Source organism: Dama dama, chromosome 26 (assembly GCF_033118175.1).
Source record: "Dama dama isolate Ldn47 chromosome 26, ASM3311817v1, whole genome shotgun sequence".
NCBI classification, from domain to species: domain Eukaryota; kingdom Metazoa; phylum Chordata; class Mammalia; order Artiodactyla; family Cervidae; genus Dama; species Dama dama.
This window is the reverse complement of record NC_083706.1, coordinates 25,851,993-25,868,401: the sequence shown is the minus strand read 5'-3', so window position 1 is coordinate 25,868,401 and position 16,409 is coordinate 25,851,993. Positions and strand designations below refer to the sequence as shown.

The 16,409-nt window shown below is 38.5% G+C and overlaps 2 protein-coding genes across 2 annotated transcripts; both read right to left on the bottom strand.

Annotated features, from left to right (window-relative positions):
* Positions 1-613: 613 nt before the first annotated feature.
* On the bottom strand, positions 614-1,660 carry LOC133047058 (trace amine-associated receptor 7a-like). The gene has a single exon (XM_061130088.1). The coding sequence runs from the start codon at positions 1,658-1,660 to the stop codon at positions 614-616; it is 1,047 nt and encodes a 348-aa protein (XP_060986071.1).
* Positions 1,661-8,758: 7,098 nt separating this feature from the next.
* On the bottom strand, positions 8,759-9,784 carry TAAR8 (trace amine associated receptor 8). Its single transcript, XM_061130112.1, has one exon. It carries the CDS (start codon positions 9,782-9,784, stop codon positions 8,759-8,761), a length of 1,026 nt encoding a protein of 341 aa, XP_060986095.1.
* Between the last annotated feature and the right edge of the window lie 6,625 nt (positions 9,785-16,409).

The window sequence follows — 16,409 nt, the reverse complement described above, 5'->3', positions numbered from 1 at the left end:
CCTTTCCCATAGTAAATAATTCAGTTGATAGGGTATTAAACAACTCTGTCCCCGGATTGAGTTTACCTGACTCTGATGACCATATCCCTGACTCAGAAATCTGGAAAACTGACAGTGCAGATTCAATACTTCGCCCTCCCTAGACCAGGACCTCTGGATCTTCCCGCTCTGCTTGCATTTTAATAGCAAAATATTACAAAGGAATAAAGAAAAGTCTTAACCAGGGATTGAACTATCATAAAGTAATAAAAGGGAGGATTTAGAATAACAAAAATATACTAGATCCTTGTCATGCATTCTTTTAAATTTTTTTAAGGATGCTACAAAGGGGAGATTATTAACTAGAGAAACACAGTGAAGTTCAGAGAGAAGTAGCAGCCCCAGGTCCGTGTTAAACGTTTCTGGCTCCAAGGTCATGCTGTTTCCATAACAACCAGGTTTTTATGTTATATTGACCAAAGAATGATAAAACTGAATTTAAGTGTTTAGGTCATATCGGAAGCATAACTTAATATTTTACTTTGGAAGATCTTGCAAGTATATGATTAAATTTTCTACCCAATGATGTGTTCACTATGAATCTATTTTCAATTCTTCCATCTTAAAAGTGAACTTACCCAGAAAATAAATTTACTGTCGAAAAATTCACTCTCAAGACTTTGCTAGTGACAATGAGTTTGATGGCTTTTCGAAACCAAGGATAAAAGAAAGCATAAATCAAGGGGTTCATAGCTGAGTTATAATAAGCAATCCAAACCAGTATTTCATAAACACATGTGGGAGTGATGAAACCTAGGAAGGCATCAATGATGGAATCCAGGAAGTAAGGCAGCCAGGAGATCAGAAACGCTAGCACTGCGACGCCCAGCGTTCTTGCAGCCTTTCTCTCCCTCTTGGCCACTCTGTCTTGGTAGCTGTCTGAGCATCGCCCAGTCTTAACGCTCAGACTCTCAATTTTTCTAGCCTGTTGTTCAGCAATGAGGAAAATCTTGGAGTAAAGAACTATCATCACGAGGGTGGGGATGAAAAATAAAAGAAAATTCACCAATACCCAACTTTGATTCACTGCAATTTGACAGCCTCCCACACAGGTGAGAGCACTTACTAGATCCTCCAGGCCAGCTGCATTTGCTCCTGTGCCAAGAAGGGAACAAGAAAAAATAATCGAGAAGAGCCAGGAGAAGGCAATACACAAGCCAGAAACAGACACAGTGACCCTGGCTGGATAGACCAGGGGGTCAGAGACGGCAATGTACCTGTCCAGAGAGATAAAGCACAAGTGGTAGATGGAAGCGTAACAGAATGACCCATCAAAACAAGTGTGAAATTGACAGTAACTCTCCCCAAAGTACCAGCAGCTCTCCACGGACCTCACTGTGCTGAAGGGCATCACGGTCACTCCCACCATGAAGTCTGCACAGGCCAGGGAGGCGATCAAGAAATTGGTTGGAGAATGCAGCTGCTTGAAGTGGAGAATGGAAATCATTACCAAGAGGTTTCCAAATACAGCCAGCACAGTTCCAAAGATGAACACTGTGTAGAGGATGAGGCGGGTACCTGGCGAGTAGGGGGTTTTCACACAGGATCCGTTCAGGTGCTCATAGCAGAGCAGCACGGCTGCAAAGCCGGGTGAGCTGCTGTTCATGATGCTGCTGCCCATAGCTCGTAACATCTGCAGAAGTTCTGCCCCTTTTCAGCCACACAAAATAGAGCAGTTTATATTTCTGGTGGAGACAAAAGATCTCGTTGCACTGATTACCTTTGTTATAGTTACCAAACATTATCCCCATCACATGTCATATATCCGTATCAATCTGTGAATGTATGAAATAACAATATATTCCATTCAAATGTCCATAAATCTTACCTATTATTTTTCTCATAATTCAGAATGTAATTTGAAACAGTAGTCTAAATCAAATAAGAATTTAACAGAAAATAAATATTTCAAATATGCTTTGCCACAAAAGATTTCTTGCCTTACAATTCATCGACAATTGTTTATTACCTGATCTATATATGGAGAATGTTCCTTTTTGCCAAAGGTAGTAAATGTGTGTAATTTGTTATTCATTGGTTACCTTTTGCTACCCAACCACCCTCCCCAGACTGTCTAAAAAGTTAATGACAAAACCCCCCAGGAAGCACAGCCAAATCCCATGTCCAAAATTATCCACAGTGGAGTCCCTCTACTGCAAGGTGTGAAGAAGAAGAAGAAACTTACACTTAATAATCCCTAGTTAAAATTTATTGTTTCATGCATGGATACAAGAAAAACTCAAGAAAAACAAAGGAACACTCTCACTCAAAAAAAAGATACAAACTGAAGCCAAATACATATTAAAAGATGATACATCTTGGTTAGAGTGTAAGCAAAGAATGGAAGTTTGCTTTAACAATTCTATAATTCACCATTTTAGCAGATTAGAATTCTATGACCATTCAATGAAATGCAAAAATGTGTTTGATAAATTTTACCTTTTATTCACTGCTAAAAGAAAAAATTCTTAGCTAACTTAAAATACAAGAGATCTTTTGTATCTGAAGAGGTCTGTACTAAAACAATCTATCACATATGATATACCCAGCAGTGGAATTTGAGAGAATTCTCTTTAATATGAGTCAAAAGGCAAAGATGCTTCAGTGGGAGAAGATTTATAGGGTATAAGTCATTGCAAGACATCCACAAATTCAGCTGCATTCCATTCATTCATGTAGGCAACACTCATATATGTTTATTTATTTAGAATTTATTTGGGTCAAGAGTCTTAAAGATAGGACAGTACACAAGAAACATCCCCTGCCCTTAAAGGGGTTCTTCATGTAATATGAGAGACAGACAGAAAATAGCAATAATAATGTGCTTCAAGCTAAAATTAACACATATGAAAGACAAAAAGTGATGAGAAAAAGAACAAAGCTGGAGGTATCATGTTCCTTGACTTCGAATGATACTACGAAGCTAAAGTGACACAAAAATAGATAACACAGATCAATGGCCTCTGAATAGAGAGCCCCAAGATTAACTCACACTTAACGGTCAGCTAAACACAGATCAATGGCCTCTGAATAGAGGGCCCCAAGACAAACTCACACTTACAGTCAGCTCATCTGTGACGGCACAGGCAATCTATGACACAAATGGGGAAAGGACAGTCTTTTCAGTAAGTGCTGTTGGGAAAACTTGCGCTTCTCAGAGAAACTGATCCGTCAGCTATGCTTGTACACATGGGGCCATGGGACACTTGGGGATTTCTAGGACCTGTCATGACTGCATGTGAAAGGTTGTTGCTGAATGATAAGACACCAGGATTCTTGGCCTCCAGAGGAGATGAATTCAATCCGGGGCCAGAGACGAGGCTGGATCACTCAGATCTTTTGTGTAATAAAGTTTTACTAAAGTATCAAGGAGATGGAGAAAGCTTCTGACACAGGCATCAGAAGAGGGCAGAAAGAGCACCCTCTGCTAGTCTTCAGCTAGATGTTATATAGTCACTAGCAGTCTGTTAATGAAAAGAAAGGCATGTCTTAAAACTCAGAATGGCACCAGGCCCCTCATCCATAAGATGCATTTTGGGATAATCTTGGCACCAGATGATTCATCTGGTGCCATAAAATGATTGACTTGAATCTTGTAGAAGGGCAGATTACCATACAAATAGTTTCATTTACATAGATTAGGGGAACAATATCTGAGTATAACATACTGGTTTGTCAAGTAGGTTCTGAGCCATTTGGCTGAACTGACTTGAAGACAGAGTCTGGGGTAAATGCATAGTACATTAACATAGCTTAAGGCAAACATTTCCATAAGAAAAATGTATTGGTTAACTCAAGGTTTGAGAGTAGTTAGCTTCAGGTGAAACCAGGTGTCATTATGGCAACACAGTATTTTAAGAGAAACCTTTTAAATTTGTATAGAGAAGAAAAAAAAATATTGCTAGTTTGTTTCCTCCTGCAGCTTAAGAGAGAGAAAAATGTCTGACACTTGCAGCCTATTTCCTCCATTTGGAGACCTCTGGCCTTCCTGCCTGTTACCCTCTCACATGCTACCCTCAGTAGCTCAGAAACCTTTTACTGTCCCTCCGCAGTGGCAGAGCAGTGAGATGATCTGTCAGGCTACATCCGTAGATAGCCTAGGTGACCATTTCCTCCCTATGGTCTCCATTTTTATTGGCTTCTGTCCAGAAAATGGAGAATGAGCCTCCCCTACACTTGGATCTTCTCCCTTCAAACATACTTACTCTATTAGTTTTCTGTCACTGCTACAAGAAACCCCCCACAAACTTGGTAGCTTGAAACAATAGTAAGGTATTCCCTGATAGTTCTAGAGGCCAAAATTATAGAATCCCAAATTAAGGTGTTACCAGGACCATGCTTCTTCTGAAGGGTCTACAGAAGAATCCATCCCCAGCCTCCTTTAGTTTCTGCTGATTGCCAGCATTCTTTGGCTTGTGGCCTCATCACTCTAATCTCTGCTCTTGTTATCACATCACCTTTTTCTCTCTGTAGGTAATCTCCTAGTGCCTCTTCCTTATATGAAAATGCAGGGTGATGCATTTAGTACTCACTCAAATAATCCAGGATAATTTTTCCATCTAAAGGTTCTTAATCACATCTTCAAGAGCTTTCTTTTCTCAAATAAGATTAGCATTGATGGGTTCTAGGCTTTAGGATGTGGATCTTCATATAGGGCTTCTACAATTAGGTGAGTTTATCATTTATTATCACTCTCAACTCAGACTGTATTCAGAGAGATGCGATACTCTTCCCAATAGACCTTCACTATTTTCTTACTTATTTTTGTTCTCCGATTATGCTTCCTATTCTTATTCCTGGATGCAAGGAAGTCTTGCTGTTGTCCAGAACTACTTCAAATCTATCGAACATCAGTTCTTCCTGTCCCAACAGAGTCTGGCCTTGCGTGTCTGAAGTGTTAGGAAAATAATCCTACTTATTCCCCATTTCAACCAAAGCAATCAAAATAGAATAGATGTTCTAAAGAGGTTTTTCAAGTTTCTCTTATTCACAACTTGACTGTTTATTGTATGGAAATTTTAATTTCATTGAAATTATATTGAAATTTAATTTCAAAATATCACATTTTGAAACATGATGTTAAGAGAAAAATAGGAAGAAGAAAATGAGCATTGAAAATAATAGGGAGGTGAGCATGAAGGGTGAAAATACCAAAAAATTTAATCACCAGAAGACTGGGAAATGGAAAAGTGAAAAATCCTAGCAGTAAGGAAGGATGACCAACATGCTTTTGGAAACACATTTCTAGAAGATGGTTGAAGAAACTCACTTTAAACAATGTTTGTTTCATTGAATTTGAGGAACAGCTTTTCCCAAATTTGAAATTATACCCAACACTATATTCTATGCATTAACAATGGAAATTTTTTAAATTAAATTTCCTCATTTTAATTTCTTATCCAGAAAACAAATTTATATTGATAAATTTTTAATCTTGACCAGTTATATTAAGTTTTAATTCTCCCCTAAACCAAAGGTAAAGAAAGGAATTTAAAGCTGAATTTTTAAAACCCAATCCAATAAGTTTATTATAAATTTGAATGATTACTGTGTATATATTTAATATGATTGTTGATGTGTTTGGGTTTAAATGGATTGTACTACTGTTTTTTCTAATCATCAAATTTTTTTCTTTGTTCTTTTAAGCCTTCTTGACTTATTTTATTTAATTTTTTTATTATGCAATCATTCCCTGCTATGAAATTATAAATATCACGTTTATCATTCTGTTGGCAGGTACCCAAGAGTTTCAATATGTACTGTTGATTAATTAAATTCTCCCATAAATTCATAATTTTATGATAATAGATAATATAATAAATTCATCCCTACCCACTGATGAATTTTTCTGGAATCATGTTGCCAACTCTAATATAGTCATCTAAGATCAAGGAGGTTGTAATGTGGTGTCAATACCATCAAGGCATTGTAAGTTTTTATTAGCCATGATTAGCATATCTGGAATAGTCATATTGAGTAAAGACTATCATGAAGTGTATGACAGAATCTGATCTCTTGTTTTCTTTTGCTGTAGTCCACATACTCACTTCATGTTCAAGTGAATTTCATATTTAGAACTGCATTGAGATTTTGGTGTCATTTGTAACAATATAATATTTTGCTTACCCATAGGATAAATTTTTAAAAGTTTAATTTTCCTTTGGCCTTGTCATATACATTATCTATAATTTAATTTAGTAACAGTGCAATTCTCTGTGACATTTATTCAATGGAACTATCATATGATTCAACTCTTTCACTTAATTTTTTCTATTGTCCTCTATACGCTAAAAATAGGGAACATCATGTCTTTCCTTAAAAATCTACTACAGCTAATCTAATTTATTGAGGATAGGAAGTGATAGCATGAAAATGTATTTATTGTTACCAGGCCACTCGTCTATTCTCTGTAGATTGTCTTTCTCTTTTCCCAAGCCCAATCTTCCAGTTAAGGAAATTAATCCCACAATCCAAAACAGCTTTCACACTCCGATCTGCCTATACAAGCAAGTTTAAACATGCTTGAAGACACCTCAAAATTTCTTTCCACTCAAAAATAAGGCCTCTTCAAAAATTTTTTAAGTCCTCATTAACAATTTTTAACAAATTAAAGCCATGGGACCCTATGTGGGTGAGAAGGCAATGTTATAGGAAAGATCAATACCAAGTGCCAGTCTGGTAATAGCATCTAGTCCTCTGCTTACAGGATTTAACATCTATGGTACTCTTCTAAGCCTGAAAAATATAATTGAAAATGCATTGTCCATATTACCTACAAAAATTATTTCCCTTGAGGAAAATACCAGACAAAATACATTTTTTTTATCCTTAGCCATCCTTGACACAGGTACTTGCATATAATTAATGTTTAGTATTTGTTTGATAACAGTGAAAAGACTTGGTGAAAACCGATGAGAAAAATTACTTCAATCATTTTAACTGAAATGACAGCACAGAACAATTCAAAAGAAAAAGGCTTACATACTAGTACTTTATTACAACTTAGTCTCATTATACAAAATATTCCAGAAATGCATTCCAAAAACTCTTATTGAATCAACAGTGTAAAATATTCCAGAGATCAACATGTAAGCTTACAGCAGAGGCTTACCTGCTGCTCCAAAATCTCCAGGAAGGATCAGAGGAGATAGAGTCACAGCACATATAAACAAGCAACACATTGTTTGTACTGTCTCCCATTAATGTAAAAATTTTTGTAAAAAGTGTAAAATTTTTGACCCGACAATATCCCAGAGAAGGAAATACAGACTACATTTAGGTAAGAAAACTGCTGAGAATAAATGGGGATGTGAATTACACTTGACTTTCAGGTGAGAAAAATTGGTGCAGAAATGGTCACTGTTAGTGATCATTGCTTTCACATGCAGATTTTACGTTAGCTAATGATCATCATGCCAGTCTTTTTGTGGTACAATTTTTTCACAATTTTCTACTTCTGTGTAGTGTCTGTAACTAATATCTGATTCCAAGCAGAATTACTGCTCCCACAATACTGTGAGTGAATATTCCAAGATTCTGCCCAGCCACTAAGCAGGAGAGGCTTACCTGCTGCTCCAGAAGCTCCAGGAAGGTACAGAGGAGATAGAGTCACAGACCCGTGTGTGTGTGTGTGTTAAGCTCCTTCAGTTGTGACCGACTCTGATACCCTATGCGGGGCTCTGCTGTCCATGGGATTTTCCAGCAAAAATACTGGAATGAGTTGCCATGCTCTTCTCCAGGGGACCTTCCAAACCAAGGAATCGAACCTGCGTCTCTTACATCTCCTGCACTGGCAGGCAGGTTCTTTATCACTAGCGCCATCTAGGAAAGCTTATGAAATGTTGTTGAGCCTGGACTGTCTGATATGAGCTGAATCAGGTCCCCTCACCCCTAATTCACATGTTGAAGTCCTAATTCCAACTATTAAGCAGTATAACTGTGTTTGGAGACGAGATCTTTAAAAAGGTAATTAAGTTAAAACAAGTTCTTAAGGATGAGCCCTAATCCAACATGACTGGTATCCTTTTTTTTTTTTTTTTTTTTGAAAGTGCCATTTTATTTATTTATTTATTTTTAATTAATTTATTTATTTTTTCTGGTATTCTTAGAAAAGGAGATTAGGACGCAGACTCTCACATAGCTAGGACCATGAGAGGACACAGACAGAAGACAGCCATCTGCAATCCCAGGAGAGGGGTCCTCATAAGAAGCAAATTGCTGACACATTGATCTTGGAATTCTAACCTCTAAAACTAGGAGAAAATAATTTCTGTTGATTAAACCACCCTATCTGTTGATACTTTGTCATGACAACCCTAGTAACATAATATAATGTTGCAAAAGACTAAGAAGGACCATTGAAAGCTATATGAAAGTTGAGCATAAATGAGAAAATTATTACAGATTTGACAATGAAAAATGAGATTTAGGACTCGATGAAATGGGAAGAGACAAGTGCGTGTGGTAAGAGCATGTGCAGTGTTGAGACAGGCAACACAGGTAAAGCACTTTATCATTTATTATTTAGTGCAATAAATATCTTTACAATGTGAATGTCTTTACATCTTAATTAAAACACCTGCCTGCAACTTCTTTCCTGGCTAACTTGAAAAAAATATTTCCCCAATTTGGAAAGGCTTTATTCATTTTTTGTATCTAATTTCATCATCAATTCATAATTTTAAAAATAGTCCTTCATTTTTCAACTTAGTGCTCGCATTCATTCTGAAAATAAACTAATGGTTGATGAACTATCCTTAAAAAGTCCCCCACTTAAAATAACTTTCATGGCTTTCCTAAACCAAGGGTAAAATGAAGCATAAATCAAAGGGTTCATGGCTGAGTTGTAATAGGCACCCCAACAGCAAATCTCATAAATATAGGCAGGGGTTATGAAACCCATAAAGGCATCAATTAATATATCAATTGTATATGGTAACCATGAAATCATAAATGCTACTACTGTGACCCCCAGGGTTTTAGCTGCTTTTCTCTCTCTCTTGGCCACTCTGGATTTGTAGCTCTCTGATTCTGCTTTGCTGCCAGTGTTTTCAATTTTTAGAGCTTGTTGTTTAGCTACAATAAAAATCTTCCCATAAAGAATTACCATAATGAGGGAAGGTATTAAAAATACCAGAACACTTATCAAAACCCATTCTTGATTTACAACAATTTGACAACCGCCTATACAGTTGAGAGCACTCACTAATTCCTCCATCCCGTCGTCACTGACACCCGTGAGGAACACAGCTCCACTGTACACCATGGGCAGGATCCAGGCGATGCTGATGCAGACCCCTGACACAGACACCGTGAACTTGGTGGGATAGACCAGGGGGTCAATCACAGCAATGTACCTGTCGATGGAGATGAAGCACAAGTGGAAGAGAGAAGAGTAACAAAATGCCACATCACAGGAGCTGTGAAGGGCACAGAATCTGGCTCCAAAGTACCAGCAGCTCTCCACGGACCTGACCATGCTGAAGGGCATCACGGTCACTCCCACCAGAAAGTCCGCGCAGGCCAGAGAGGCGATCAAGAAATTGGCTGGCGAATGCAGCTGCTTGAAGTGAAGAACTGAAGTCATCACCAAGAAGTTTCCAAAGATAGCCAATAAAGACCCAAAGCCAAACACCGCGTACAGAATCACCCGAGATGCAGGCGAGTAGGGAGATTTAATACAAGATCTGTTCACATTCTCATAGCAGAGCTGCACGGGATCAGGTTGGGAAAGATTGCTGGCCATGGATCTGCAACTGGATACTTGCTTTTTTTTCTGCCCTTTGGAAAAATGGTTTAATTCTGAAAATTAAATAAATAAAATAAAACTGCATATTTGAATAGTGCTTTTTAAAACTTCCTCATACTACATCTATTTTCCATTTTGTTATGTAAAAAAATTAAAATAATCTTTAAAATTCTGAAATTTATTCCTTCTGTGTTTATATAATTATTTCTGTGTCTAAATCTCATAGGTAGTTAACTCTAAGCAAATCTACTATGATTATTCAGAAATCACATTATCTGAATAACTGAAGAAATTTAATTTAAATACCTGGCCCTTTACACCTGTGAACTTCTTCCTTGCAAAGGAGTCACATGCAACAATTGCACATTTAAAAAGTCACCTCTTAATAGACCTCTGCCCTCATGCTGTCTGAAAAGTTAACACCTAGGGTGCTTTAGAAAGCCAGCCAATAAACTTTGCCCATTATAAATTCCTCACAAGCAATCCCTGTAGTGTAAGGTGTGACTGATGAAAAGAAACTTACTTTTGTTAATTATAATTTAAAAGTTTTTCTGCAAAACATATTTTTCTGTGCCCTTTTACTTTATCAAAACACTTACAATTTTCACATCCAAGAAATCTATTTTAATTCAACTGTTCCAAAATAGCCTCCTTCTGTATTTGGCAATAATGTTACCTACTCCCTATTTATAAGACTGGCTGCATAATTTGCAGGGTCTGGGACAAAATAACAATTTGGAGATCTTTGTTCAAAAATAGGAAAAATAGTGCCCTTACATTCACAAGTTTTTTTCCCTTCTCTGCAGTTTCTTGCCAAGATATTTGATCTTTGCTGTGGAATGTCTCACTCCCTTGGACGTGGAGGTATTAGCAGGTCAAGTGCAGGTCCTCATAGGTGCCTGGAGACTCTGTTCCGCAACTCAATGGCCCACCCACCGCCAGGCTCCCCCTCCCACCAACCGCTGAAACAATAGTCCGGGCTCTGTTTGGGGTGAGGAAGCTGATCCAGGCATCCGCCCTTCTCCTGGGCCTGCCACCTCAACCAAAGGCAGATAGACAGCCCCCTAGGAGGGCAGCCTCCACATCTGGATCCACACAGTGCATGAACTGGGGGTAGGTGAGGGGCTTGGCCCGCTGAGTCTCTCCTGGCACGTGCTGCGGCCCTACCAACCTGAGCTGGGATGACACCTGCTTGCCTCCAGTGAGACTGCGGGAGTGCGCGCCTGACCACCGCCTCCCCGACGTCAGTCCGGTCCTCGCACAGGGCGGAAAAGGAATGGCAGTGCTAGAAGGTCAGAGTGAGCAAGGAGACGCGGGGCTGGGCCCAAAGGGCCAGGGGGCGAGGAGCAGGTGGATGAAAGCCCCTCCCAGGGAGAAAGGGGCATGATGGAGACCATCATAGGTAATGTGATTCCAGGTTCCAGGCCCCGACACGTGCTCCATGGTCCCTTCCGACTTCACATACAAAATACAATTCAAAAATAAAATTATTACAAACTCCCAAACTGCAGCAACAGACCTCAAATTCCGATAGCAGGGTTCAGTGCTGCTGGACTAGCAGCAACCCATGGAAGGGCCCTGTCTGATTTGCTTCTGAAGCTAAATCATCTCTTTGTAACAGCAACTGAATGAAGCAAAGAATGTCAAGCAGAGGCAACTGCCAAACTAGCTGATGGGACAATTGGGAGCTGAGGGCCAGGCAGTTCTGATGGTAATAGCCTTTCTGGACACAGAATTTTGGGGTATCCACAGGAAATCAGAAAATTACAGAGGCAGACTAAAGACTTCAAAGTGTTAACCACTCAGTCTTGTCCAACTTTTGGGGATCCCATGGACTGTAGCCCACTGGGCCCCTCTGTCCAAGGAATTCTCCAGGCAAGAATAGTGGAGTGCTGTATTAATGTACTTTTCAAGGTACTGTACTGTAAGATTAAAAATGTTTTATTTTTTGTTCTTGTGTTTGTTTGCCTTTTCTGTATTATTTCTGCGGAAAGTATTATAAACCTATTACATTACAGTACTATATAACCAATTATGTTAGTTGGGTACCTAGGCTAACTTCATTGGACTTAAACAAATTTTGAATATGCTGTTAAAACAGAACCTGTTTCTATGTAGGAGATTAATTGTAATTGTATCCCTCGTCTAAAATAAAAAGGAAAACTGATGTGTTTGTCTACAGAAAGAAAAAAAATAGATACTGGAGTGGGTAGCCATTCCCCTTTTTAGGGGATCTTCCTGACCCAGGAATTGAACCCCAGTCTCTTGCATTGCAGGCAGATTCTTTACCTCCTGAGTGGTACCATTCTGAGCCACCCCATTAAAGTATTTCAAGTCTGAGGAAAAAAGCTACCTTTGATCCTTTAAAGCAAATAGGGAGCAACCCTGCAAAATAAATGAGTGACGAAGAATTTTTTCCTTTACAGTATGTTTAGCACTTAAAAATAAAAGCATAATCTGCCATTAAGGATAAAAATAGTGAAAATAGCTTGATATAAAAATGAAACATATTAAAGACATGCATGAAAACAATTACTCAGTTAATTGCCATCCTAATTCTTCTGTGTAGTGCTATCTTTTCTTCACTCTCAATTCTCAAACCTAACTTGTTTTCACCCCACTCTTATTCAGTAACCTTGCCTCCCTATTTTCTGATAATATAACATACAGAATTTAAAGACTGAGAGGATATAAAGATTTGGGGTGCATAATTGAAGCAGGAATCAAGGATGATTCCCAGGTTTTTAGCTTGACAAAAAGAAAGAGTATGTAGGACAAAAAGTGCATTTGAGGGGGAAGATGATGGATTAAGTTGGGGTTGGGGAAAGGGACATAAAAATGAGGTTCTTCAGTGAGTAGTTTAGCCTGCATACTTTTAGTTCAGGAAAAAAAGTGTGCCTGATACGATCATGTGGGATTCCTCAGCATACTGGTGTTTTTGTGGGCATAGGAGTACGTGTGATTGCCTGCTATCACCTGCAATAGGGCGTAGGATATATCTGATGCTCAGTAAGCATACAAAAAAGATCTTCATGACCCAGATAATCACGATGGTTTTTATGATGACTCACCTAGAACCAGACATCCTGGAATGCAAAGTCCAGTGGGCTTTATAAAGGATCACTATGAACAGAGCTAGTGGAAGTGATGGAATTCCAGTTGAGCTACTTCAAATCCTAAAAGATGACGCTGTGAAAGCACTCCTCTCAATATGCCAGAAAATTTGGAAAACTCAGCAGTGGCCACAGGACTGGAAAGGGTCAGTTTTCATTCCAGTCCCAAACAAAGGCAATGCCAAAGAATGCTTAAACTACAACACAACTGCACTCATCTCACATTCTAGCATAGTAATGCTCAAAATTCTCAAAGTCAGGTTTCAACAGTATGTAAACTGTGAACTTCCAGATGTTCAAGATGGATTTAGAAAAGGCAGAGGAACAAGAGATCAAATTGCCAACATCCATTGGAAATCATCGAAAAGCAAGACAGTTCCAGAAAAAAAAAAACTTCTTCTTTGTTGACTATGCCAAAGCTTTTGACTATGTGGATCACAACAAACTATGGAAAATTCTTCAAGAGATGGGAATACCAGATCACCTGACCTGCCTCATGAGAAATCTGTATGCAGGTCAGGAAGCAACAGTTAGAACTGGACATGGAACAACAGACTGGTTCCAAATCAGGAAAGGAGTACGTAAAGGCTGTATATTGTCACCCTGCTTATTTAACTTATATGCAGAGTACATCATGAGAAATGCTGGACTAGATGAAGCACAAGCTGGAATCAAGATTGCTGGGAGAAATATCAATAACCTCAGATATGTAGATGACACTACTCTTATGGCAGAAAGTGAAGAACTAAAGAGCCTCTTGATTAAAGTGAAAGAGGAGAGTGAAAAAGTTGGCTTAAAGCTCAACATTCATAAAACTAAGATCATGGCATCTGGTCCCATCACTACATGGCAAACAGATGGGGAAACAGTGAGAGACTTTATTTGGGGGGGGGGGGCGCTCCAAAATCACTGCAGATGGTGACTGCAGCCATGAAATTAAAAGACGCTTGCTCCTTGGAAAGAACGTTATGACCAACCTAGACAGCATATTAAAAAGCAGAGACATTACTTTGCCAACAAAGGTCCATCTAGTCAAGGCTATGGTTTTTCCAGCAGTCATGTATGGAAGTGAGAGTTGGACTATAAAGAAAGCTGAGCACCAAAGAATTGATACTTTTGAACTGTGGTGTTGGGGAAGACTCTGGATAGTCCCTTGGACTACAAGGAGATCCAACCAGTCCATTCTAAAGGAAATCAACCCTGACTATTCATTGGAAGGACTGATGCTGAAGCTGAAACTCCAATACTTTGGCCACCTGATGCGAAGAACTGACTCATTTGAAAAGATCCTGATGCTGGGAGGGATTGGGGGCAGGAGGAGAAGGGGATGACAGAGGATGAGATGGTTGGATGGCATCACCAACTCAATGGACATGAGTTTGAGTAAGCTCCAGGAGTTGGTGATGGACAGGGAGGCTCAGTCTGCTGCAGTCCAAAGGGTCTCAAAGAATTGGACACAGCTGAGCCACTAAATTGAACTGAACTTACCGCTGCTATTATAAGTTCTTCCTCTGCTCCTTTGAGATGTAAATCTTTTAAGAGCCTCTTCCGATTTTACATCCCACTACTGTCTTTCTATAGTACCTGACAACCATCCCTTTGAAATGTTAGCATCAGCTCCCTATTTTCCATTTCAGTTCACCTCAGTTCAGTAGCTCAGTCATGTCTGACTCTTTGCAACCCCATGGACCACAGCTAGCCAGGCTTCCCTGTCCATCACCAACTCCCGGAGTTTGGTTAAACTCATGTCCATCTAGTCGGTGATGCCATCCACCCGTCTCATCCTCTGTCATCCCTTTCTCCTCCCGCCTTCAGTCTTTCCCAGCATCAGGGGCTTCTCCAATAGTACAACTAGTGTGTTTCTGCTTTTTTCCAAGTGCAGATGTAACATTGAAGAGTCATCCTTCAAGGCTAACACTTAAATAGCTTGGAATGTGTCAAAAATGAAGAGTGAAAACGTAATGAAGAGCATTAGAACTGAAGAAAAATAAACAGCAGCTTCAAAGGTTGTAAACATGGGGATCTGTGAAATTCAGGTAAGCATCAATTACATCAGTAACAGAAGAAGAAATGTTGTTACAGCAGTGACCAGTGAGTGACACTGACAGTTCTCCAAGAGAACCTATATGCTAACGATGGTCTATTTTGTCTTTGCAGTGTATTATTGATGGATTATTCACTGCCTTGATGCCAATGGATAAATTTGCTCTAATTCCAACCAACACTGAGGCAAATAACAGCAATTGTTCTATAACTTTCTATTTCTGAACACTCCATTTCAATATTTTTTAATATACAATATTTTTTTAAAGTAGCAACTGTACTTTTAGTATCAACCAATTAAGAAAAATACATGTTAGACAAAAACAATTATGAATTCAATAATGCTTTTATATAAATGCATGTTTTATTAGTAAAAATAAACATGCATTTTAATAATAGTACATGTATGTGAGAGACATAGTTTTTATGAAATCTACAACCTGGGACATAAATGGATTAATTACATCTTTGCAATAACTGCCTGCTTCCATCTTCAGGGTGTCTTGTTCCAAATACATCCATGGCCTTGCAGCAATTTTGTATGCAGCTAGCCAAGAAATTAATCTATTACTTGTATAAATAAATTAGATGTAGAAGAAAGGAGTGGTGCTTAGGTCATCATTGAGATAGTTTGGGGGAACATAACCAAGTGTTGTGTTTTTTTCAGCCAAAAGACATTTATGAAGAACTTCTAGGAGAGTGGAAACATAAACAAGAAAGAGTACATCTGAAGGGCATTCTTCACTCACAAATGTGAATAAGAGCTGAAAAACATCACTGGACAGTATTTATTTCTGCAATCAGTTCATCCATGATTATACTCTGCGAAGTGCAAGTGAATACAACAGTATATTTATATATATGTTTTTAAGTCCCCCAGATCATTTTCCTTATTATATGTGAGTGTCACTGTCAGTTTACACTTGCAGTTAAAGAAGGAACACACATTTCTATGAAGACAACATTGTTGATTCACTATTGAAGGACACAGTTTTGAGCTCTTCTTCGGAGAGAGTGTGAAGGACCTTAATTATGATCATTTGAAAGGTGACCTGTAGACCTGTTCGGTGACGTCATGTACCACATAGGTGTTCTGCCATGAAGACTCCATATTCCCTTCATCCTCTTTTATCTTTATTTTTTTTCTCCTAAGTACTGTCAGCTCTATTTGAATAGTATTAATGCATAGATGTGAAATAGCTTAACCTTCTGTAAAGTATTTCACAGTCTTTTTTTTTATAAAACATACAACATACAAAGTTTATGTAACTCTGCTTAGTTATCTCTTCTTTTCATCTCATAAAATAAGTTTGTTATAGAATAGTCTGTGAAAATGAGTGACCTAAATAAAGATTTAAGGCTGTGATTCAAAGATTTAAGAAGGCAAATCACCCTATTCTTGGTTTTTCAAATTTTTCTCCATCTCAAACACTTGACATACATGTTTAATTAAAATGAATTAAAAC